Source organism: Abramis brama (assembly GCF_963993115.1).
Source record: "Abramis brama genome assembly, chromosome: 20".
Taxonomy (NCBI): Eukaryota; Metazoa; Chordata; class Actinopteri; order Cypriniformes; family Leuciscidae; genus Abramis; species Abramis brama.
Window position 1 is genome coordinate 21,577,880 of NC_139982.1, and position 24,296 is coordinate 21,602,175.

The 24,296-nt window shown below is 36.5% G+C and overlaps 1 protein-coding gene across 2 annotated transcripts; it reads right to left on the reverse strand.

The window, feature by feature from the left end:
- Positions 1 to 636: 636 nt before the first annotated feature.
- Positions 637 to 22,228, reverse strand: mfge8b (milk fat globule EGF and factor V/VIII domain containing b). 2 transcript variants are annotated; one of them, XM_084095530.1, is made up of 10 exons: positions 21,995 to 22,228; positions 15,448 to 15,573; positions 15,182 to 15,313; positions 9,094 to 9,207; positions 8,679 to 8,860; positions 8,444 to 8,599; positions 7,867 to 8,011; positions 6,410 to 6,612; positions 3,497 to 3,652; positions 637 to 2,295 (listed from the first exon to the last, which is right to left on the reverse strand). In XM_084095530.1, the coding sequence occupies exons 1-10, from the start codon at positions 22,074 to 22,076 to the stop codon at positions 2,152 to 2,154; spliced, it is 1,440 nt and encodes a 479-aa protein (XP_083951656.1). In that variant the 5' UTR covers positions 22,077 to 22,228; the 3' UTR covers positions 637 to 2,151. The 2 variants fall into 2 exon arrangements, with proteins under 2 accessions (XP_083951656.1, XP_083951657.1); XM_084095531.1 differs by having other exon boundaries at positions 6,410 to 6,594; positions 21,995 to 22,222.
- Positions 22,229 to 24,296: the final 2,068 nt, after the last annotated feature.

Genomic DNA, 24,296 nt, shown 5'->3' on the forward strand with positions numbered 1-24,296 from the left:
ATGTACATGCTTCCAAACGTCTTTCTTGTTCTTGCCGAATGACTATCTGCATGTGAATGAAAGGAATTCAGCCACACAGTTTTGTGGGTTTTTGATTTATTTTGGCAGTTTCCATCAAACAAGCTTCCAGTGAAACTCTAGTAATACTTGTGTTTATGCTGATGATTTTGACATTGAGGGTGAATTTTAAAAATGTTGACCCATCATAAACCTGTCAAGCAATGAGGCGGACGAGGCGAGATTTCCTTTGTAGAGATGTTATTAGAAAGCAAAGAAAGTTTGCTCCTGACAAAATATTTGCCACAATACCTCATCCAAAATAGCTTTGTTTTTCCAGAAAAGAATCCTTCCTGGCTTTGCCCATCGGGTGCTGCTGTTTTCCTGCCATTCTTTAGACTATCACTTGATTCTCTCCTGCCTTCCTGCTTTAAGCCTCTATAGAGCAGCTATTAGTATGTCCCCAGTCAATCATCAAAACACATAATAATGCAATAAAATCCTCAAATCATTTTCTTAAACGATCAAATAAAATATTAAATTTATTGTTAAAATAATTGTATTAATTATTTTATATAATTAAAAAATATATATTATATAACAGCATGCTACGGAGAATTCATAACAAGACACAACATGTTTCAAAAGCCATAAGTATATATTTATATTCTTTATTTCTTTCTACAGCTGAAAACATGAAGAAAATATTTCAAGATATACTAAGGAAGTGCATCTAGTCTAAACAATCTGTAAGTGCTACAGTATGAGGCATTAAAACATTTTTTTTTTTAAGTATCATTGAAAGAGCACACTGAATCAATGTGTCAACTTTCTGAGAAAAATCAAATGCTAACATCAGTACAGAGTCCAAAAGAAAGAAAAAGCATGCAGCCTAGATGCAGAAATCATGCTGGATTATTAGAATATACTTCAGTGTTTGTTACCTTGAATACCACTTCAATTGTTTTCAGAAAATATCTCAGAGAAATACTGCCCATATTTAAAGCTCCATTAATATTAATTCATATTAATACTTATATCATATTGCACAAGCCCAAAATTGTAAATTTATTCGAGTGAAAGGGTTGGGGGGGAGGGGGGTGGGTCACAATGCATCATTTTGAAAACATTATGTAGATTGGACGGTCATATCAGAGATTCAGTGCCACCGTAGAAATTATTCTAAATTAGATTCGCACCCGTCCCCGCATCTTATTATGCGACCAAGCTAGTGACGGTTTACGTCAAAGCTTATACTGTAAAAAACAAAACAGATTACACATTTGCAAAAATGAGACCACTTTGGTTTTTAAGAGTACTTTTTTGTACAAAAAAAAGGTTTATTTCAGATTTATGTTGGAATAAAATAAAAAATTAAAATTCAGTAGCACACTGCAATTGATTCAACTGCACCTGAGATCCGTGGCAGCTCTGGCCAAGGCATCAAATTTACAACAAAACTGATCAAATAATAATAGATGATTGACTGTCACATTTCATATTTAGGTGTGATGAGGTTTAAACAAATGCATTAGTCTTAAAAAAATGTAGGAAATATTGTTTTAAAAGAAGAAACATGATCAAATGGCAACTATCATTATACAAATTAGCGCAGAGCACAACAATATTTTGTGATTCATCATTTGCTAAATTTAAACTACTTCATAGGATAAACAGCTTGACTGCATTCACAACCAAACTAACACACCGATTCATGTGAAAATAAATAAATTATGACTCATTTGGTATGTACAGTATTACTTCTTTCCAATTGGTTGTCATTCTTTACTTCGGTTAGTAAGCAATTTCCTAAATGTCTAATTAACTAATCTAGGGCAAATAAACATTAATATAAATTAGCATTGACTTCATCTTCAAAGGGCCACTGCAGTCAGACTCGCGTTAGTAGAAAACATTTAACGCTAAACGCTTCACACTGTGGGTTTGAGCTTGGTTTTCTGCCGGCCGCCGTGACGTCAGTCCCCTCGCAGTGCAGAGTCGTGTGGTGGTGGTGCCCTCTGTTGCTAAGAGTGAGGCAGTGCAGGTGTGGTTGAAGGAAAAAGGAATGGAGGGAAGTATAAAAGAGGAGAAGGAGAGAGAGAGAGAGAGAGAGAGAGAGAGAGAGAGAGAGAGGGAGAGGCAGAAGGAGGAGTTCTACTCATCGCAGCCCAGCAGCTCCATTCGCAGGGTGATGCGTTCATGCCACGCCCACGGCAGGACGCGGACGAATCGCGCGTAGAAGGGGGGCTCGAACACGTTCTTTTTGTGCACGTTGTTGTCACTGTTGCCAGGGAAAATCTGCAGGTGAAGCAGAAGAAAAGAAAGATGGGGTGAGACAAGGACATGACAGATGTATAGGGAAAAAAGAGCAAAATCTACTCAAGATGACGGTTGAAAAGATGTGGGGGGAAGTTTGGAATCTGTTCAATGAAAATTCTACTATCATGTCGTTCCAAACCTCTAGGACTCTTTCTTCTGTGGAACGCAAAAGAATAAATAACGCAAAATGATATTTTGAAGAATGTTTCAACTTTTTTTAGTCCATCTATTGAAGTCATTGGGGTTCAAACAACATATTGGTCACCATTCATTTTCATTATATGAGGAAAAAAATGTCAAAACATCTTGTGTTCCATAGTAATAAGTCAGTCATACAGGTTTCGATTTTTATTTTTTTCATTTTTAAATGTGATTTTTTTTTAGCAAAATGCATCTGTGTTTTTGAACTTCACATATCCTACAAGTAGACCAATGTTGAACACATAAACATCACAGCCAGTGTTATTTTAGTATTATTTATATACTATTATGAAATATGAAAAATGAATTAGCTTTTATTTTTATATTTTCAGTTTTCTTTTTAAATTTTAAGTTTAGTAAATTTGTTATGTGCTTTTGTCATTTTAATCATTAAAAAAAAACATTTCTATTTAGCTTTAATTTATTTCAGTTTTACTTTTAATAATTTTAGTACGTCAAATTTCACTTATTTTATTTCATTTAGTTGCCAAGGCAACATTTATCATTTTTGTTTAATTTTTAACTTTAAGTTTTACATACATTATAATATCTTCAGCTTTATTTCATTTAACGGAAACAATTTTGAATAGTTTTAGTCACCTATCACAGCCACTAAATACATGAAAACAAAAATTATTTTAAATCAAAATGAAACAACATTTGCAACCCATTTGTGTTCTGAGTGAAACTTTTAATGTGTGGAAAGGGACTTTATCCAAAAGTAGCTAGGTAACATAGGCTGTGTCCAAAATCGCTTATTCTCTTGAGTAGGTACTTATCTTGAATACGTACTTATTGTGAGTGCTAAAAAGTTCTATTGTATGATTGTGCGTAGTATGAATGTATGAATGTTGTCACTATCATGTGACCTATCAGCGTCAGTTACGTCGCTTCACTGCCATTCATAAATCCTCAAAACTTAAATTGAGTTGACTTAATGACTTAAATTGAGGCATTAAATCTTTTTTTAGAAACTAACCTGATCTGTTTTTGTCTTGTCGTCTTTGAGTATGGTCCAGTACTTGCCGTCATCACTGTGAGCTATTTTATAGGCGGACACAAACTGCACATTGCCAAAGTCTTTGGCCCCTTGCGTGATGATCCCTGTGATGCGCTTTGGTCTGAGCAGATCCACCTTAAAACAGACAGATAAGAAAAACTCAGCATGTGGTCTTACGTCAAAAAACAGCTTTTAGTTATAATCATCCACGCTATGAGAGATTCATTATTGGCCTCCTGGTAATTGTGTAATTGTAAGAGAGGATTGGTGTGTAAATGATGGCCTCCCAGGACAATGCTTTCAATTTCAAGATCAAAAATTGGTGCGATCCAATTGCGTTCAGCCTAAGAAAGGTTATGTGTGAATGTGCAAAGATCCCAAAGCAACGATTAAGAATTAATTAATTTCCTATGCAAACATTTAAATGGTGCCAGACATTAATAGAAGGGAAGACACTCAAGCTCAACATGGACAGTATCTAGGTAATACTCCCACTTAATAAAACATCGGAGTAGACATGTGCCGGTATTCGGTAATGCGATAAATCGCGGTAATGAATATGCACGATATTGTTATCGCGGGCACTTCAAAATACCGTGAAAAATAATAGATCAGAATTTATATAGAAAGCGCATTAGCTTATTTTCCATCAACCGCTTAAACAAACACTGCGTATATGCTGCGCGAAACACGTGCGCACTCTGATGTAAACAATCCCCACATGAAGCACTGTGTGCATGCGGCGCAGTGCGCACTCTAGTTTAATGTAAACAATCCTCACATGGAGAAGAAGCACGGCGGAAGGAGGAACGCTGCCGTCGATTTATCCCCCTTCTAAAAGCAGGGCTGCCAACTCTACGCATTCAGCGTGAGACTCACGCAATCAACACTTTTCACACGCTCTCGCGCCACACATCCATTTTCTCATGCAGAGTAAAATCTCGGAGCAAAGAGGACACTGACACCGACAGACTAGACAGAGCAGGTTACTTTTGATATGAAAAACATTCTCAGCTCTCAGGTTCTGTCCATTTTATTACGAAATTCAGACAAATACCGTTTTGGTGCTTGTAAATGTGACGTGACCGATTGCTGTAGCGCCTCAGTTCAAGTAGACCGATCATCTGTTACTTTTTATTTAAAGATACAGTACAACTTACCGAAAGGTATTTATGCCTCATACATAATATCGATCAATCAGTGTTTTTCAACCACGGAAAGAGGTCAATAAAACTGCAGGTGAACAATTATGTCACAGAACGTTACATTTACCTCAGGAAAGCCATTTAATGACTAAACACGTTAGTTGACTAGAAAAAATAGCTATAGAGAGGAGTATTTTGCTAAATATGTGCACTATATTACATTTGTATTATATTTTTACTTGTGTCATAATTTATTATAATGAAAACCAAATTGTATTTAATTTAATTTGTTAATTTTTAACCTTTAATAATTATAGCAATTAAAATATCGTGATAATACCGTATACCGTGATAAAAGCTCAATCAATTAATCGCAGCATGAAAATTTGATACCGGCACATGCCTACATCGGAGTGATATATACACCGTATATGACCGTATGTATACCGTTTAGTGCCAGTAAGAATTTTTTTTAAAAAGGTATTAATATATTTATTTATCAAGGACCCATTAAATTAATCAAAAGTGACAGTAAAGACATTGTTAATATTATATTGATAATTGATAATACATCAGATCGGCACAGTCTTTAACTGTTTTTAAATCGTCTCTTAAAACCTACTTTTTTTCCTTAGCTTTTAATTCATTGTGAGCTTCTATCATGAATGTGTGTCTCTTTATCTTATGTTTCGTTCAGTACTTTGGTCAGCCATGTTTGCGGTTTATAAATGTGGTATATAAATAAAAACAAACTTGAAACTTGATGAGCAGAAGACACTTTTTAGAATCGCCCCTTTTTTTTCCTTGTTAATTACAAAATTCAGCTAAAGGCATAAATATTACTCTAGATCAGTGGTTCTCAAACTTTTTCGTTAATTCCCCACTTTGGACAAGGGGGAATTTCCAAGCCCCACCTGCCTCAACATGCTAAAGAAATAAAATGTTCAAATTTATTGAATTAACAAGTAGTATCAGTATAGTAACAAGTTATATCTAAATACAAACTAACTATCTACATCAAATAACAGCAAAAATAAACAGTTCAAAAATAAATAAAATAAAAGTGCAGCTGTGTCATAATTTGCATGAAATTCAAAAATAGAGAAAATAAAAGTGCAGCTGTGTCATAATTTGCATGAAATTCAAAAATAGAGAAAATAAAAGTGCAGCTGTGTCAAAATTTGTATCAAGTTCAAAAATAGAAAAGCAATAAAAGTGCCACTTTGCAATCTGTTAAAAAAAGAAAAGAAGATAAATCCATTTGGCAAGACAGGTCTATTTATCCCTGCATTAGTGGCTGCAATGAGCCTGTTTTGCATTGCACAATTTATTTATTGCCCACACTAGCCTGCTACCCATCGGCGCGAAACATAGATATAGCTACACATATATCTATGGGCGCGAAAGTTTGTTCCGCTAATATTAATATGCCTTTATAGTCACACAAACACACACACACACGCGCGCGCAGGCACGATTACGGGAGATTGGATCTCATTTGCGGGCGTCAAGGAGCCGCTATCAATATGTGGGAGACTCCCGGAACTTCCGGGACAGTTGGGATGTCTGGATAAAGATATAAAGGCATAAAAAGGAAAATTTCCTCCCGTTTGGCGCGCCCCACCTGTCACGTCTCTATTCCCCACCAGCCCCACACTTTGAGAACCACTGCTCTAGATATTACACATGGCTGTAAATATTTGACGTTATTCTGTCCCTTTACAGCCTTACAAGCCTGTCATCTCACCTGCAGCCACTCTGAGCGGTCATTGGTGGCTGCTGTCCAGGCGTTGGTCTTGCCCTGCTTGTCCAGACGAGCGTAATGTGGGTGCCAGGTGAACGACTCGATCCCCCAGGTGCGGAAAGAGCTGGAAGCCGTCAGCTGCCTGTCTTCGATCATCCGTGACTTGATACCTAGCGGCTCGGAGCAACCTGTCGTGTTCAAATACACTGTGAAGTGAGACAACAGAAAGAGGGAGGGGGCGGGGACAAGAAGTGGCAGAGAGATGGATGGGAAGCGTGTCAGCACAAGCAGCACAAACCACATCAGCTCAGAGTGGATCGAGAGCAAGTTTCATGCAGGTGAGTGGCAAAATACTGTGTGTGATGGGATGTGTGTGTGTGTGTGTGTGTGTGTGTGTGTGTGTGTGAAGCGCATGCAGGCAAGAGCCGGCGGTGTGTGAAGCATGCATGCAGCTGTGATATACAGCCTGAGAGACACAGATGGAACAGTGAAGTGGGCAATACTGTGAATAAAACAGACATTCGCACCATTTCAACGATTAAAAATTAGACTTTCATGTAGGGATGCATTTTTTCATGCATTTAGACAAAATAATATAGTATATTATTGTAAAAGTACATTTAATATTATACATAATTTATAATAATAATTTTAATATCGACCATTAAAAAAATTATAATTAATTTAATAATTTATTATATAATATATAATTTATTAATGTATTAAAATGTATGCATATTTTAAATTATTTTATTCTTATTGCAAAATGTATTTATTATATTTTTTAATAATAAATTAAACAATTTATAATAAATTAATTTACCAATTTATAATGTTAATGTTAATTTAATGTAAAGTTGTTACTAATGTAAATTTAATTAATTTATTGGCCAAAACATGAATATAATATAATATAATATAATATAATATAATATAATATAATATAATATAATATAATATAATATAAAATAAGTGGTCAATATATAAATGGTCAATATATAAATTTAAATATAATAATATAATATTAATTAAAATAAATACATTATGAAAAGGCTTAATCTTTCTTAAACATTGGCAGAAAACAAGAACGAAATGTACTAAGCACATACCACACAAATTAACCAGTGTGATTCATCATCACTATAAGCAGCTCAAAATTGTGTCACATGTGCTAAATAAGTCAAAATCTGAGAGTTTTATGCTCAGAACATTTACTGGCTAGAGTCCCAGTTTGGAGAGATGTGACTTTGTTCCTTAAGCCAAATAGACTGCGGTCCTCGACTTCACCACAAATGAAGAGGAGCAGGAAATAGTGCAAATTGTGATGCTGCTTACTCACTTTTTCTTCCATAAAACCACAGCAGAATTACCATATTCTAGTGGAGTTGTTTTGTCTTTTGGTTCCCATAAATCTATTCGTAAGAATGTATAAACATGCAAAAATATTGCTGGGACTTTACCATTGAGTTCACAGCCCACCAGCTCCAGTCTCAGAGTACAGGCTTTACGACACACAACAGGAACGATTCGTATGTACTGAGCTATGATTGGAGGCTCAAACAAATTGGTCTTTGTCCCATCGTTGTCAATATTACCAATGAAGATCTGGAGAACAGAAATGTATACATTCATTAGTTACTCAGAGATAATAATATAGTTACAGGTTATGAAAAACTTGATGAACACTAATCATATAAGTGAATATATTTGGCCACTGTTATGTTCCAGGAATAACATTTTGGAATAACAATTTGTTATGTTCAAATGCCTATTATGTATTAATCCTATTGTTTACCCTTGTCCAGGACCCAGACTTTTTATTATTATTTTTTATGTTTAAAGGGGACCTATTACGCCCTTTTTTAAAGTCTTGATTTTGTTTTTGGGGTCTACTAGCTTGAATGTTCAAAAAACCATTAGTTTTCACATATTTACAACTACAACTGACCAAAAGTGCCCATAGTTGAATAAACACTTTAAAGCTCAAAGCCCAAACCGAACAAAAAGTAAAATTAAATAAAATGACTGAATCATCACCATGTCTTTGTTTTGGCCCTCGGGTCTGTACATGGTGTAGGTTCGCCCATCCAAACTGGACGCCACCTTGTAGGCTTTGATGAACTCGGATGTGCCCATGCGACTGGCACCCTGGGTAATGATGCCAGTGAAACGCATTTTCCTCTGTAGGTTGATCTAAAATAAGTGATTAAATGGGTAAATTTTGGGTAAATATAGATCATATTTTGGGTCCAAACTGAACATACTAGATTACCTCTATCCAGGGGTTCTTGTCATGTGTCGCAGAGGTCCAAGCATTAACAAGTCCCTTGTTATTCAGTCGGGCCAGCTCAGGTCCCCAGCGCTGCAGTCCCAGAATGCCGTAGTACACCGAGGAGGCGGAGATCTGAGACTCTGCGATGCCTCCTCCTTCCATTCCCAGCAGAGAGATGCATCCTGGGAACCAGAGCCAGATATTAGCAGACATTCAAGCACTCAGGAGACAAACAGGCTTACTGGGCGACAGACAGATGGATAAACAGTGTGATGACCACATTCACAGGGGAGACACAGACATTGTGTGCTGAATTTAGTTACCAATTGAAAAGCCAAATATGTGGAGGAAATAAAGTGAAAAACAGTTTGCGTCCAAGAGCCGGACATGTGTGTGCTGGCAGTGTCCTACTTACGCAATTGGCAGTGCTTTCCCACATAGGGTGAGGGACATTTACAGGTGAAATCACCATCAAGATCTCGACAGACGCCTCCGTTCTGACAGGGCTGGCCGGCACAGTCGTTCACATCTGCAGGAATCATAAGGTTTCTGTAAAGCTAATCAAAACTGGTCTGGAAAAGCCTAAAGTTATCAAAAAACAAAGCTTTGTGACCTCTAGGTGGCGCTCACTAGCCACATGCAACTTCTACATGGTCTGAGGTAAATAAAATATATTATCTAAAGAAACATTGTTTCAAAAGATAATTTTATCTAATATACATATTTATTCTGCAAAAATGTCTGCCTATTAAGTTCAGAACATAGAAAAGTAATTAAAGTCACTCTCATTTTTTAACAGTTATTTGGGGGGTTCTGATGCCCTGCTTTTGATAAGACACATTTCTTTTTGTGACCTAAATAAAAGTTTTGAGTCACCAAATAAAACACTAATTAAAGCTGTTAAAATACAAAAAAACATCTAAAAAATATCTCATCTGAAAAAAAGGACAATGTAGTGGACCTAAAAATGATCTAGAAATGTAAGCCACACATAAAAATGTATATCACTGAATTACATCAAATCAAACCAAGTGCCATTTAGTTTAAAGAAAGTTTTTTCCAAGCAAAAAAAACATGGAACAAAAATGCATTTGTTCAGGTTTTAAATGATATACAACAACATACAAAACAAAAAACAAATATATGTATTATAGTTTTTATATATAATTTAGATTGTTTTTGTGGAATTCATTTTTCCAAATAGAATATTTCTCATTTTATTGTAGAGTTTGTTTAGCTATACAGTACCAGCGTAGTACTCAGTACGAGAACATGTACATCACATTCATAATTCCAACTGGACTTTTGGTTTTGACAGCTATGTGAAGAACTAATCATGGATTTTTCTTAATGTATACAGTCTTGAAAAATTGCTGTTCCAAGAACCGTTTGCTCATCCGGTTAGTATTTGTGTCATTCAGTGAACAGCAGGTGTCCAGGAGGTAGGTATTAAATCGAGGTCAAGAACTCTTGTCATAAGGTTTTCAAGTTAATATGTTCTGTGACCTGAATTGAGAGCACATAAAGAAAACCCACATGACACAACATAATCATAGCACAACTGGATCTTTGCAGTCGTTTATTAAGAGGATATACCATCTGACAGCAGACCTATTGAAGTTCCTAATCCAACAGGGCTACGTCAAATCGCCAACATGCTTCGGAATGATTAAAAGGTCAACATGATGACTAGTGCAATGGTGTATAATGGTCTTCAGTACATGTTGTGGAGGGGAAAAAAAACAGTCAAGGATTTCAGATGTAAAATGGCACCAATCAAAAAAAAGAATAGAACATTCCAGCAAAACTGAAGGAATTCAGGGGGATTATCTGGCGTGTGCAGATGGAGCGTGACTGAGTGAGACCGGTCACAGCGGTCAGTGCCAATGCAGTGCTCAGACATACTGAAACACTTCCAAACCTCCAGAGGTCAGCGAGCGACACTTCCCTTATAGGTGTAAAGAGCGGTCACAGTCGACTCGTGTTGCACTGACTTAGAATGTTGATCAAATTTGCATTTGTTTCAAGCACTAATTATGTGATGTGATTAAAAAAAGCAAAAAAAAAAAATTGACTGCTTAAAAAAAACAAAAAAAAAAAAAACTTTTTTTCTTTTTTTTTTTTAACCATAGAACGTCAGCTTTCTAAAAGTATTTCATGTCAACTACCCAAATGCTAGACATCACACCCTGCAAAAACTCATTTCTGTGAGAAAATGACAAAATCTGCAAGTGGTCACAAAAGTCGCATTTGAAACGTGTGATAATACCAGATGTAACGGTATTGCATCTGACCAATGGCTGACCACTTGTGATCGGTTCACCATAAAACGCATCTTAATAACAGGTGGAAAGAGGCTTTCTCTCTGGCTCGCTCGATTTCCGGGATTTTGTATATAATTCTATCAATGTGAGGGAGGCGTTTAGCTGTCTAGCCTCTAACAAGCTAATTAGCAATGCTTTTGGAAGTCATCTTTCCTAAAGCATTTCATGTCACCTACGGAACACTAACTGCATCATTATAAACTCGCTATGAAGCCAATTTGCTACTTAATTTTTAAAACTTGAGTGGCTTTTAATACTTAGCCTGCTGATAACTACAGGGTTGGCAACTAAGATGGGATTTAGCACTGGACCAAATACTAGCATTAAGATTTGAGACCCTTTTAGTGCAAGTTCCTTCTTCAGGCCTGGAAACTAATAAAACCGCAAAATGCTAACCGTTATTCCTATTCTAATGCTATTGAAGCACTGAACAGAGAAGCCATTTAACACAGTAGTGTATTGTATTACTCTGAGAACATCAATATCTAGCTACATAATGTGAAATGCAATCTTATGTCAGTTGCCACATCATCCAAATCAATAAAAGTCAGCAGGTCTCTACTTCCATGTGTGACAGTGAAATTGGGGCATCCAAGAGAAAAGACTGAAGCACGCTGGGAAGGAACAGAGGAAAGCTTTTATGACTTGCTGATTCAGTCATCTTGTCTTGAAATGGCCTCCCTACAGTAATACAGTAGCTACACATTGAGTCTATAAACAAAAAGAGTGTATATACATTTTCCACTTTTTTTCGTGTGTTTTTTGAACAACGGTTCATAAAGATTGAAGAACATTATGCTTATATATTTATTCACTTTTTGCATAATCTATACCTACTTGCCATCATACAGTCTCTTCCTGTGGGCAGTTCTTGACCAGAATAAGCTGTGGACATTTTGCTAAATAACCTCTAACTAAGAAGTTTAAGACCCATAAGTACAGTCAGTTAAGTGAAACAACAAAAACATTAATGAGATAATGTTAGTGCTTTTTTTTTTGTGGTCAATTTTCATTTATATTTGATTTATTTAGGTGTATTTTTCATCAGCCATGGTCTGTGGACCAGTGTTGTAATTGTTAACTAAAATTAAACAAACTATTAAAAATAGTTTTCATTAATTGAAATAAAGCTGAAATAAAATAAATATGAATATTTAAATAAAATAAAATAAAAAAACGAAAATTAGAAAATAAAAAAACTGAAATAAGTTTTTTTAAAAATGCTTTACGCTCAAGCTCTAAACAGCCATTAAAATCCCTTGACTGCACTGGCAAAAAAGACTAGTGAGAAAAAATAGAAAATAGAGACACTAGTTGAGAAAAATACAGCAATTAGAGGTGGGAAATTTGAGTGAGAAATCAAGCTCTTATTCAGTGGAAAATAGGGAAATTACACCGTAATGGCAAAAAGGCTAGCTAGCTTCAGATGCAAGAATCGAGCTCTCGTTAACTCTTCGACTTACTTGCAGACACACAAAAGTGGCACTGACTCTACATTTAAACCCTACAGCAGGTTTCTATTTCAATCACCACAGCTAATGTGACCAGTGCTCCATTGCATAAAAGCTTTTGACACAGATTTCATGGCCTCCTGCAGGGCTTTCAGACCAATTTCATGCTGTCAGTGAAACATTTCTGCCAGCTGAGAGCCGAGGATGTGTGCGGACTTCATTTACTTTGCCTCCTCCACTTGCATTTTACCCCAGCAACAGGGCCAGTGTGCGACAGTGTGGGTGTGCAAGACTAGAGTCATATTTTAATTTGTGCTGCCACTATGTTTGCCACTAAACTAAACTATGCAGTGTACTGTATGAGTTTGCGTACTCCACAATCTTCGCCATCATCCAAGCATGACTTGGACGTCTCCCTGAGGGATTAAGAAGCTTTTAAACAGTCAATTCAATGTCATCGTCTTTCTAATCTAGCCACATTCCAGCAGCACAAAGATGAGCCCGCATACTATACTAAACCCAGTCAAAACATCAAAACCCTGCTATCAAGCGCGGGAAAGCTGGCACCGAAGCCATAATATACACCATAATCAGAAAGAATGTGAGAGTCTCTGTGGTGAACTAAATAATCCATGCTGCCCTAAATGTATAGCGTGGAAAAGCAACATTCAATTATGTGAGGATTTCTGGCTTATCTTTTTCTCTTCTCACTGATTAATTCCTTAGCCACAAAACAATGTTTACTCTTCAAATCTGTGAAAATGGGAGAATAACAGTTGACCAAAACTGACCCAATATAGTTTCTTAACACAGGGATTTTTTAAGGCCTGCACAAATAAAATGAATGCCATATATCCATACAGAACAAACCCATTCAAAAATAAATCATGCATCTCAGATTCTTTTACTCAAATACTCAAGACGTTTTATTCAACATATGTATTGAAATTGGTTTATTTAACGTATCATTCGAATTAGAGGTTGAACGATACTAGATTTTGCTGATTATATGCTTAAAGAATGGTAATAAACTTGTTTTATTGTTCTGATACAAGAAAAATCTCTATATTAAATGTGTTAAATAACGTTCTTAGTCTTTCCTATTTATGACGCACCAGCCCAGAGAGAAGCTACAAGAGTTTACATTGAATTAAATGGCAGATTCAATTGATTGTGTAACCAAAATATCAATATTCATCAAAAAAGATTTTTTGTGTATTGAGAAACTTTTAATTATAAATAAGCAGAGATACACTGAGACTCTTATTTTTAAATACCTATGCTTTACTACTTCCAGCTGCTCATTCAAAAAGATGAGGGTTAAAATGTGTAGGCTACTCTTGCAACATGCAATATATTACAAAGTAAAACCAAAAAGTAAACGCTGTCATAATTCATCAACATGAGATAATAAGCAATTGCTTATTGAATAAATAAATGTGCAGTATTCCTTGATTGCGAACTGCTTGAACATGTTTCTGATTTTACTCTGAACTATTCTTCAGTTCAAATTATTCCAGAGTCAAATGTTTGTCTTCGTAATCTTTAAATGTAATTTATGCATGACATCACCAAGCCCACTTATTTTTAAACCCACTCCATTTATTTATTTATTTTTAGTTCCTTTATTTTTCACTGGATATCCTGTTTCACTTAGAAATAAGGCCAACTATGGAAGTAAAATTGGTTGTAAATGCATGTCCTGTTGATTCGATAACAATTGTGTTGCAATTTAGGATCATGCTTATGTTTTTTGTCTAAAATGTGAGATGCAGTCATGACTTGGCTGTTTGTTGTGTTGTTTTGTGCTGAGGGCTGTAGGACTGTTCGCCCATCAGCCAACGGCAGACGACAGCAGAGACTGAAGCGGTTCTCTGCTGTCTTAACACTTGCATCTGTTAACATAGCGGAAATTCGACCATCTGCCCTCATTACATCCAGAGAGCTTTTGGGATTGACATAGACCACGGTACTTGGTGAAATAATTAGTCACACATTTGTGAAGAGAACAGCTGCATGTGATGCAATCGCCTTGCGGTGAAAAAAAATGATAACTTCTAATAAAAACTTCCTGCAATACAGTATTAAAATTGTCTTCACATCAGAATATAAAATGTGTCAACTAGTATTCAACATTCAGACTGCTCACAGATACAGCTTAAGCGTAGGTTTCAGATCTGAGACTATTTTGCTTCATATTCAAAGTTGAACACATTAAAAATGTACTATAATCCTATTATTCACAAATCTTTTACAATATTGGCTTTTCTAAAGCAAAATAATATCTGAGCATCTTATTCACTGTTAAGGTATGGTCATATTTACCCTTTGCTCAGCAAAATTGTATGGGTGAAATCCAGTCTAGAAGTCATTTCAATAGGAATCCATTTCAAACAACAACACACAAATTCACCAAGTTGACCAATAGAAAGTTGTTTGAATTGAAAGTGACTTGTGTGCAAGCAGTGCTTTATGCATTTCTACACTATTGGCAATTCTATTCAGTAAATCTGACTGAATCCAGATGATTTAAGCAGTTTATATATAGGTACAATTTGCCATTTGGGTTCTTTGTCAATTACCATTTGGATGCAAATGTGATATCTGTCCTCATGTAAATTTTATTTCACAACAATCAAGTTTGTCATAATTCTCAATGGTGACACCTGATAACCACCAACACATTTGTAATGAAAAAGATCAAACAGTTTGAATAGAAGCGACTCACTGTTCTGGCAGTGGATTCCATCGAAGCCTATTGGACACTTGCAGACGTATTCGCTGAAGACGTCTCCTCGGCGGGAGTTGGCGATGATCTCACAGACACCATCGTTTTTACAGGGGTTAGGGTTGCAGGGCCCTGAGAGCAAAGGTCGTGTGAGAAAAGATCTGCCTCAGCTGAAATGGATACAAGTAACCTTTGCACATACAGTATAGCTTCTTAACTAAACTGTTTTTCCCCACATAAATATAAATAATAGATTAGATTGTTACCAATCTCTGTCTCGTTGCAGGTGTGTCCAGTGAAGCCATCATTACAAATGCAGATAAAGGGATCTTTTCCCGCACCCGTCACACAGGTTCCTCCGTTCAAACACACATTTACTTCACAGTAGTCAGCTGAGAAAAGACAAAGACAGCGGATTTGATTTTACATTCATTATTGACAAAATCTTCCAAAAAACTCAAGATGAGTAAAATGCACATGGAAGTTTAGAAGAAGAAGAAAATAAAATGCGTTATTGAATAAAGAAACTCCTAAATCCTAAACTTCTAAATGCAAATAAATAAATACGTAATAAATACATAAATACAATGCAAAATATATATATATTCATCCAACTCCAACTTTTTTGAAGCTGTTACTATAAAGGTTAGTTTTAGCTTGACATATATAGGCCCTGAATTTGCCAAGTTACAACTTTCCACAGTCTGTGTTGGCTTCCCATAACTCTGTAAATGACACCTCACTGAGAGACTTCCTGCGCATCGTTGTGTCCTCCCCTGGCGCCCATCCAAAATACCACAACGGAGACACTCAGCAGAGTTTATTCGAGGTGAACAGCACTCAAAAGGATAATTAGCACATGTTTAAAGCAGCTCCACCGCAGGATTTAACCGTGTGAACTTTTTTCGCGCCAAGACATCATTTGGCCAACAATCTCCTCTAATTGTGACAAAAGGTAACGGCCTTCATGCTCAGGGTTGGAGCTTCTGGGATAAGGATAAAGCCCTGGCCTGCATAAACAGAAACCTTCTTATCCAAACGATTGCTATGTTTATCTTTGGAATGGAATGCATCCTCCTTTTCACGCTATACCAGAAGGTTGAAAGCACAATTCCCTTTGCTCTTCTCAAAGAAACCAATTTTTAGTGCTGGAAAAAAAATTGGAATTGCCTAACATCTTTGATATAATTTTCCTGGAACAAACTGTTTAGAACTCAAATAAACCCATCCATCACTGATTAGCACAGAGAACTCCATTGGGAACAGAAACGGTCTATGGATAGCCTAAAGGTTTCACAGAGTCAACAAGTTGTTCTTGCCGAACGGTTACGACGAAACTGATGGGAAATTGAGAAGTGAAAGTAATTCATTGTAGATTAATAACTGTAAACACAACTCATATAGTCACAGTTCTGCTTGTGTTTCCAGAGAAATGGAAACTCTGAACAGAAACTGTTCCTGACCATCTGCATGGAATGTTTTTGCCCGCTTTTCGAGGTGGTGACAAGACACGGGCACATTGTGGGCAAACTCTTACTTCTAACAAGATAAGTAACCAAAATGAAAATTGTGCCAGGATTTTTTCACCCTCATTTGTTCCAAACCCATGTGATTTTCTTTCTTCTGTGGAACACAAGACCTTTAGCAAAATGTCCAAGCTGCTCTTTTCCATACAATAAAAGTTAATGTTGAACAACATGAGTTTAAGTGTAACTATTCCTTTAAACTATACCTGAGATTATATGTAAACAGGGTGGATAATAGTAAATGTCAGGACACATCATGATGCATCATCTCATCTCACACCAGCTACACCTGGTTTAACTGTCAGAGAACTCAGTGTCGGCCTAATACGTTCTGGAAGCCCAATAGACAGAACTGAACACATCAGCTGACTGCAAAGCTGTTTGATGAAGTGAAACATCTGATCAGCGTCTCATCAGCTGAGCTGGCCTTTTGATCAGCAAAAGCTCTGAAATGGAAGTGAGAGCGGATTATTCCCACAGGCTTTTGGATAGATAGGCACTATAGTATATCACATGGTCTTTTTCCGAGTTAAACGTGTATAGGCAGGCAATTGTGGGAGTGTTCGCTGCTCTCTCACAAATGAGCCATGAAAACAGAGACAAAAAAAAAGAAGCAATGGAGTTTGGCCAGGCAACTGTGCCCCTGAAAAAACAAGCAGGGCAGCGCCGAGCCAGCTCAGAAAATGAGTAATAACCAACATGCCTATGTTGCTATTGACCTAGTCCCAATATGGTAAAAAATAATTATAATAAAAACAACATAATTTTGACTGCCCTGATACTGAAAGTGTGCAGGCTTAAAAGGATATTCCACCCCAAAATGAAAATTTTAGAATGACTTTGGGGCACCAAAGGTCGGAACCAATGGCTGGCCGGTTACAAAACTATATTTTTGCAATTCAGTTTGGTGAGACAGAAATAACACATTTCAGCTTTAAATTTTGGAACAACTTGAAGTAAACTGTCCAATAACACATTTGATGTGCAACTATTATGGTTATGGTTTGCCAGAAAAACACTAACTAAAAGAACCAAAATGAACAGTTCAAAACTGTAAAGAGCAGAACCATTCAAATCCCAAAAACCACTTTCTCTCTCATTTCAAGTATCTGGGACGTAACTTCAGTCATTTCAAAAAGAAGCATGACCTGATCTGCAATCTTACAAGCACAACCATTATACAGTTACTGATAACGTTTAAAAGTAGGGAAGGGCTTTAGAAATGAGTCATTGGCATGAGGAGTCATTCAGCTACAATCTGCTGAGCGGATCACGCACACTTGGCCAACAAAAGAACCCTTGACTGCTGTATTAGGAACAGGTGCAAAACAAAAACAACAGACTGGAGGACAGCCAAAACACTGCACATGTGCATGTGAGTGCATGCAAATACAATAACACAACTATGCTGAATCACCAGTTTGATTCTAGAGGATTCATAAAACAACGGGAAATGCAAGCTTAGAATGTAGTGCACTCAAATGCATGAGTCTCACACCAGCTAATTTGGTGCTAAAAATCTTTCTACTGGTATTACTTGATACTGCTTGATACTTGTACTTTAGTGACTTCCTGTAAAATCGTAAATGGTATATATGGGGAAAAAATTGTTTTCTGAACACAGAAGATGATATTTTGAAGAATGTTGGTAGCCAAACAGTTGACGGACCCCATTGACTTCCATAGTATTTTTTGTATTTAGTATTTTTCAATGGGGTCCATGGTTTGATTACCCATATTCTTCAAAATATTTTCTTTTATGTTCAGCAGAAGAAAGAAATTCATACAGATTTGGAACAACATGAGGGAGAGTAAATGATGACAGAATTTTCATTTTTGGGTGAACTATCCCTTTAACAGTACAACAGTAGTGTTTTTAAAGTTTAACTTCAAGTGAGCATTACATGATGGTAAAGGTAATAATTTCTAAAATAAAAAAAAATAAGGGGAAATGAGCATGCAGAATTAAATCTCCAATATTGACAGATACAGATAAATTATAAAACAAATAAATAAATAACTATATTTAAAAACAAAATGCAAAACATTTTCAAATAGCTGATATGGTACCAATATATTGTGCATCCCAACTTTTGATAGTTCCACCTTTCAAACATTAGAAAAAAGCAGATTAGTTTTATTTTTACCAAGATCCATGATCATTTAAGACTGACCCCTATTTACACATTATAAAGAACTGTTTTAGCGGCATATTTCAGTAAAAGTTAATCAAATGTGAAGGGGGCATCTAAAAGACACAGCAGCTGCAACAAAACACCTATAGTTTATGCACTCATAATAACTTCACCAGCATTATAAGTGGACAACATATAATGAAAAGTTAAAGAATAAATAAATAAATAAATAAATAAACAATGCCCCTGTAAGAATTTAAATATCCATACAACATCCATGTAAAGTAACAGATCCTTTTTAGTTGTTAAAAATAGGTGTCTATAGGTGCTGATTTGTGTTCATGTCTTCACACCTTCATGTATATTTAGAAGCCTAAGTGTCACAACCTTCATGTATATTTAGATGCCTAAAGTGTTACTTTACCTTTTAAGACCGCCTTAGAACTTACTTTAAGGCTTATGGGTTCACACTTTACGCTGAAGGTGTCCTGGAAAACTCCACATTAATGGTGCACGTTACAATTCAATGTGTTTTCAGCTATGTGCTCATTCACACATCATTTAAGATGCCTTAACACAGGCCTGGGGAACTTGGTGTTCCAAACATTGTGTTCCTACGTCACTGAATCCCATAAACTCCCAGAACAGATCAATGCACTGAGGCATTCAGCTTGCACCTCTTAATGACCAAGCAAATGACCCATAAAGATATTGTGTGCACACAAGAAACATCCTGTTCTTGGACCAATAAACTGCTTTTTCTGTTGTTTTAAAGTAAACTGTCAGTGAGCTTGCATCTCCAGGTGAGATTTCTATAATCTAAAGGCATTTCTCCAGAACACCACAGCAATCTGTTCTTAAAAATATCCCACCAAGTCTAAAAATACACTCTGACGTACACAGAAAACAGCCATTCTCAAGGCAACGCAAAGGCTTATATTAATCCTACTTAGAAATGCGATAATGCAAATGCATAATATTTTGACATTTTACACTCAAGACAAAGATACAAAATAGATCTTTATCATGCAAGCAGCAAAGCTTATTTGTTCCAATTCTGGTGACAAAAGTTTCTTGAGAAGTGTTGGAATAAGTGATTTTAAAAATTCAATGCAGCAGATTGGAAAATGGAGCATGAGACCAAGATGGAGCGAAATCATATGAGAAATGCCATGTTGCGCTGCCTATGAATGAAACATTGATTAGGGCTTATTGAAAATTAATCACAGGAGAATCAGCCCTCATTGGACTGCTATTAGAACTAGAGTCGTCAGGACAAATGAGCCCATTCCCGGAGGGGAAGACCCTGCTGCCAGATGGCACGAGCCACACGGCAGCTTTTGAACGACTTGCAAACACATTCGTGCAAAAGAGAGCGAGTGAAAAGCAGGAGGCTGTGTGGTTGCTATAATTAGAGTACTCTCCGTCAGCTGACCTGAGAGCCCTGAGTTGTGTGTTTTTGTGGTTTTTTTTGCATTGATAAAATCCTTATTTGCTGATATTAAGCAGTTTTTACTAATGAGGGTAAGATTTTGATGGATGAGTGTTGATCTTAGATCAGCTTGAGAGTGCAACTTCCATCCAAAGCGGTTTACCTTCTCAATCCGATAAGCGAGACAAACAATTCTCAACATTTAAAGGGATAGGTTCACTCAAAAATGAAAATTTTTCATGACATTCCAAACCTGTATGATTTCTTTCTTCCGTCAAAAACAGAAGAAACATCCTTCCGTTAGGCATGATGTTGTTGACCCTGTTCTTTTGCATACATTTGCCAGTGAATAGTGACCAGCAGCCGTCAAGCACCAAAACACACCTAAAAGTGTCATAAAAGTAGTCCATATGACTATATTCCGAGCCTTTTAAGTCCATATGTAGCTTGGTGTGAGGAACAGACAGATATCGAAGTCATTCGTCACTGAAAATCTCATTAATGCTATTTGAATATGTGCCTTGTGATCTGTTACTCCGTTAGTATTAATGATGGTTGGCATTTTTGACATCAAACCAGGTGTGCCACATTTTAATATGCAAATTTGAATGTGAATAAATTTTGAGAGCTGTCCAGAGAAAATTAGTGTATAACTGTTAAATTTTTATCTTCTCCTCAAACAAAGTTATAATATGGATTAAGAAGAGTTGGAATACAGTGCACAAGCCATATGGACTGCTTTTATGGAGATTTTTGTCCTAGTCACCATTCACTTGAATAGAAAACAGCAGTGTTAACTTCCTACTAAACATCTGCTTCTGAGTTCCATGGAATAAGGAAATCACACAGGCTTTGGAAAGACATGAAGATGAGCGAAACTGGAAACTCTGCGGGAAAGAGGATGATTTTTTCCGAAGTTTCCGCAAACCTGTCCTGCTGCACTGGTCATTTGTGGCAGGAAGTGCCCTGGCCTCATTGGGCTCCACAACATACTGTATTAAAGTGGCCACATTCATGGGAAGTGATTCAGTGATTTGGTCATGTCAGCCACACCTACAGACTGGAGCCATATCACGGCCTGAGGCTCAACGGCAGATGGGGAAGTGTGTTCTTAAAACGGAGAAGAACATCAGTGGGGAATAAAAATTACTAATAGGGCAAATAATTCGTTTAGACATAAAATATTTATGGAGGAAATTAATTTAGACATGCTGTCAAAAATCTCAGCACACATGAGTTGTCAAGGCATGAAATAAGTGCCCAATGCTCTTCCACATCTCACCATGCAGCTATAAAAGCCTGTAGGTCACTGGTAAAGGATTGAAATCAGGACATGGTGTTTTGTATACACTAGTATAACAATAAAAGGACAAAGCAGAGAGCCAAAGGCGTTAGACGCAAGTATGAACAAGAATAATGTACATTTTGGTCCAAGAGAGACATCAACTAGATGTCCACAGGGACTTTTCATTACGTGAAGCCGCCAAGACTTATTTACAAAACCATAGTGTAAGAATGGACACTAAGCATCATTCATTCATTCATTACTCCAGTATATCATAGGCTATATACTAAAATAAAAATATACAGAAAAGAAGCTGTTTTGGTGCCTTGACAATTACAAAATTGACCTCAAATAAATAATGACCGTAGACTGTAACTTGCTATGTAATTTGCCATGCTGTCTCTATAGCGCTCAGACGAAAACAAAAACACTTACCGCTCGCAGTGAAGACTGAAACAGCAAGAAAGCACGCCGCAAAAAGTGGGAAACTAACAAATAAGCTTGGGAAAGTTCTCATGGTGCCGAAGTGTAGTTCTTCGGTCAACTTCTCGTCGGTCTCAAGAGTCGTTCGGTGTGAATCCGTTCGCCGTTATGACTACGGGCAAGATTAGAAGCGAGCGAGGGACAATATGTGCGCTCCCACGTGTATCTCTGCTCTCAGCCAATTACATTCTGTTTTTAACAAATGGCCCCGCGCATGACCCCGCCCCTCAGATAGTCATTAGTTCGAATAACGGTGCTCTGCCATTGATTGACTTGATACTGTAAACAAAGCAGCACGGTTGGTTTGCTGAACGAGAAAACATTTGGTGGTTTCAGGCATTTAGCTGTTTACAGGGATAGTTCAGCAAAAAAGAAACATATTTACTCACCCTCATGTCGTTACAAACCTGTAAAACTTTCTTTCTCCTTTAAATACAAAAGGACCAGCTGACCATATCAGGTTATCAGAAAGTCCATTTAGCGATCGTTTTATGAAGGTTTCCTTTGAAAAAAAAAAATCTCTAGCAACGCTCTGGGAAGATTAGAATCAGAAAAGCTGAAACCAAATAATAACTGGGGAACGGTATGTGCTTGCTGCAAAGATGTTAATGGAAAATTACGTTATAGTCACCGTTTATCCTACTTTCCGTTCAGTGAAAGTGTATGAGGCTGTGTTTCTGTTCAACTATAAATAATAGGGGGATGAATAAATTATGACAGAATCTTCATTTTCATCTTCATTTTCATAATTTTTCTTCATTAAGGCTTCTGAAGATGTTAGAAGTGTTTATTTAAAGCTCATCTAGGCCTAACTTCATGCTGTTAAATTATGCAAATGAAGATAAATGGTTTTGTAACAGTAATGAAAAGCGAGTTAAACCGGATTGTTGTGACATAAACAACTGCTGCATTCATGTAAAAGCAGTAATTTGGGCTTTGAAAGGGTTAAGGTAGTGGGTGTGTTGCTCTGGAAAAGATGCATTTATGCATGCAGGTCGATGCAAAGTGTGGGTGTTGGTCAATTGGTGATGAAACTTGCTTTTTTTAGTATCCTGCCTGTAATGTATATAGCAACATGAAAAGATGCTGGGCAATGTAAACTGGAAGATAGAGTAACCTAAAAAAAATAAAGAGAGATGCTATTAGTTAACCCCAAACAAGGACTTCACAAAGTCAAAACGTTTAAGGAGACCAATTGTTCATGCACCACTAGATTCTATTTTATGCATAATGAAAAATAGCTTGTTAATGTCTCTCTTGGCTCTGTTGCTGGGGCCCTAAGAGCTCGTGTCTAAATGCTTCTCCACAGACACTTTAGCCGGCCCCAATTGATTTGATTGAACATAAAGTGAGGTTAATTTTCCTCCAGTGGAGCCACTAATCTCTAATAACATAATGGATGTCGGCTGTGGGCAAATCATGGAGCTGGATTTTAAACACCAGACATTTAAGATCCTGGTTGTCTTACAAAATATCCACATTATTTAGCGTCACTTAGAGTGACTAACTGAGTTTCATTTATGGCACTTACGGGAAGTAATAATCATTTATAAAGAGGGATTAAATCAGTTGTGTACTACAGAGTGCAATTATTTGTTGTGTAATTGCTATACTGAGTTTTCGAGATGTTCTTGGGCTGATGATCCACTGCTGTTGTCACTTTTGCATCTGGTCTCTCCAGTTCTCTGAATTTCTGTGAGAACACATCACTCTGACGAAAGCACTTGTAATACATGGAGATTGTAAACAACTTGCTCCACACGTCATGTTGTGTGTTTTCAGTTGTACCCTGCCACCTTGTGGCAATTATCAATAAGCACACTGTTTATGATATTGCAAATGAAAACTGTATTAAATTAAAAAACTAATATTATATAGGCTATGTATTTATGTTATTGTTGTCAAATCGATTAATCGCTATTGTGTTTAATATATGTGTGTATATATTACTATATTATATAGGCCTACTACACACACACACACACACATATAGGCTATATATATATAAATATATATAATATATATATATATATATATATATATATATATATATATATATATATATATATATATATATATCTCAAGACTGAGGAGATGTTTAAAACAGAATAAGCTGAGAACTTAAATGAGAAAGAAAGAACACTGCTTGTTGAAATGTATATAATAATATATATATATATAGCCTATATGTACACACACACACACACACACAACACATAACAGCCTATTATGTAAACACAAAGTTTTATGTTTA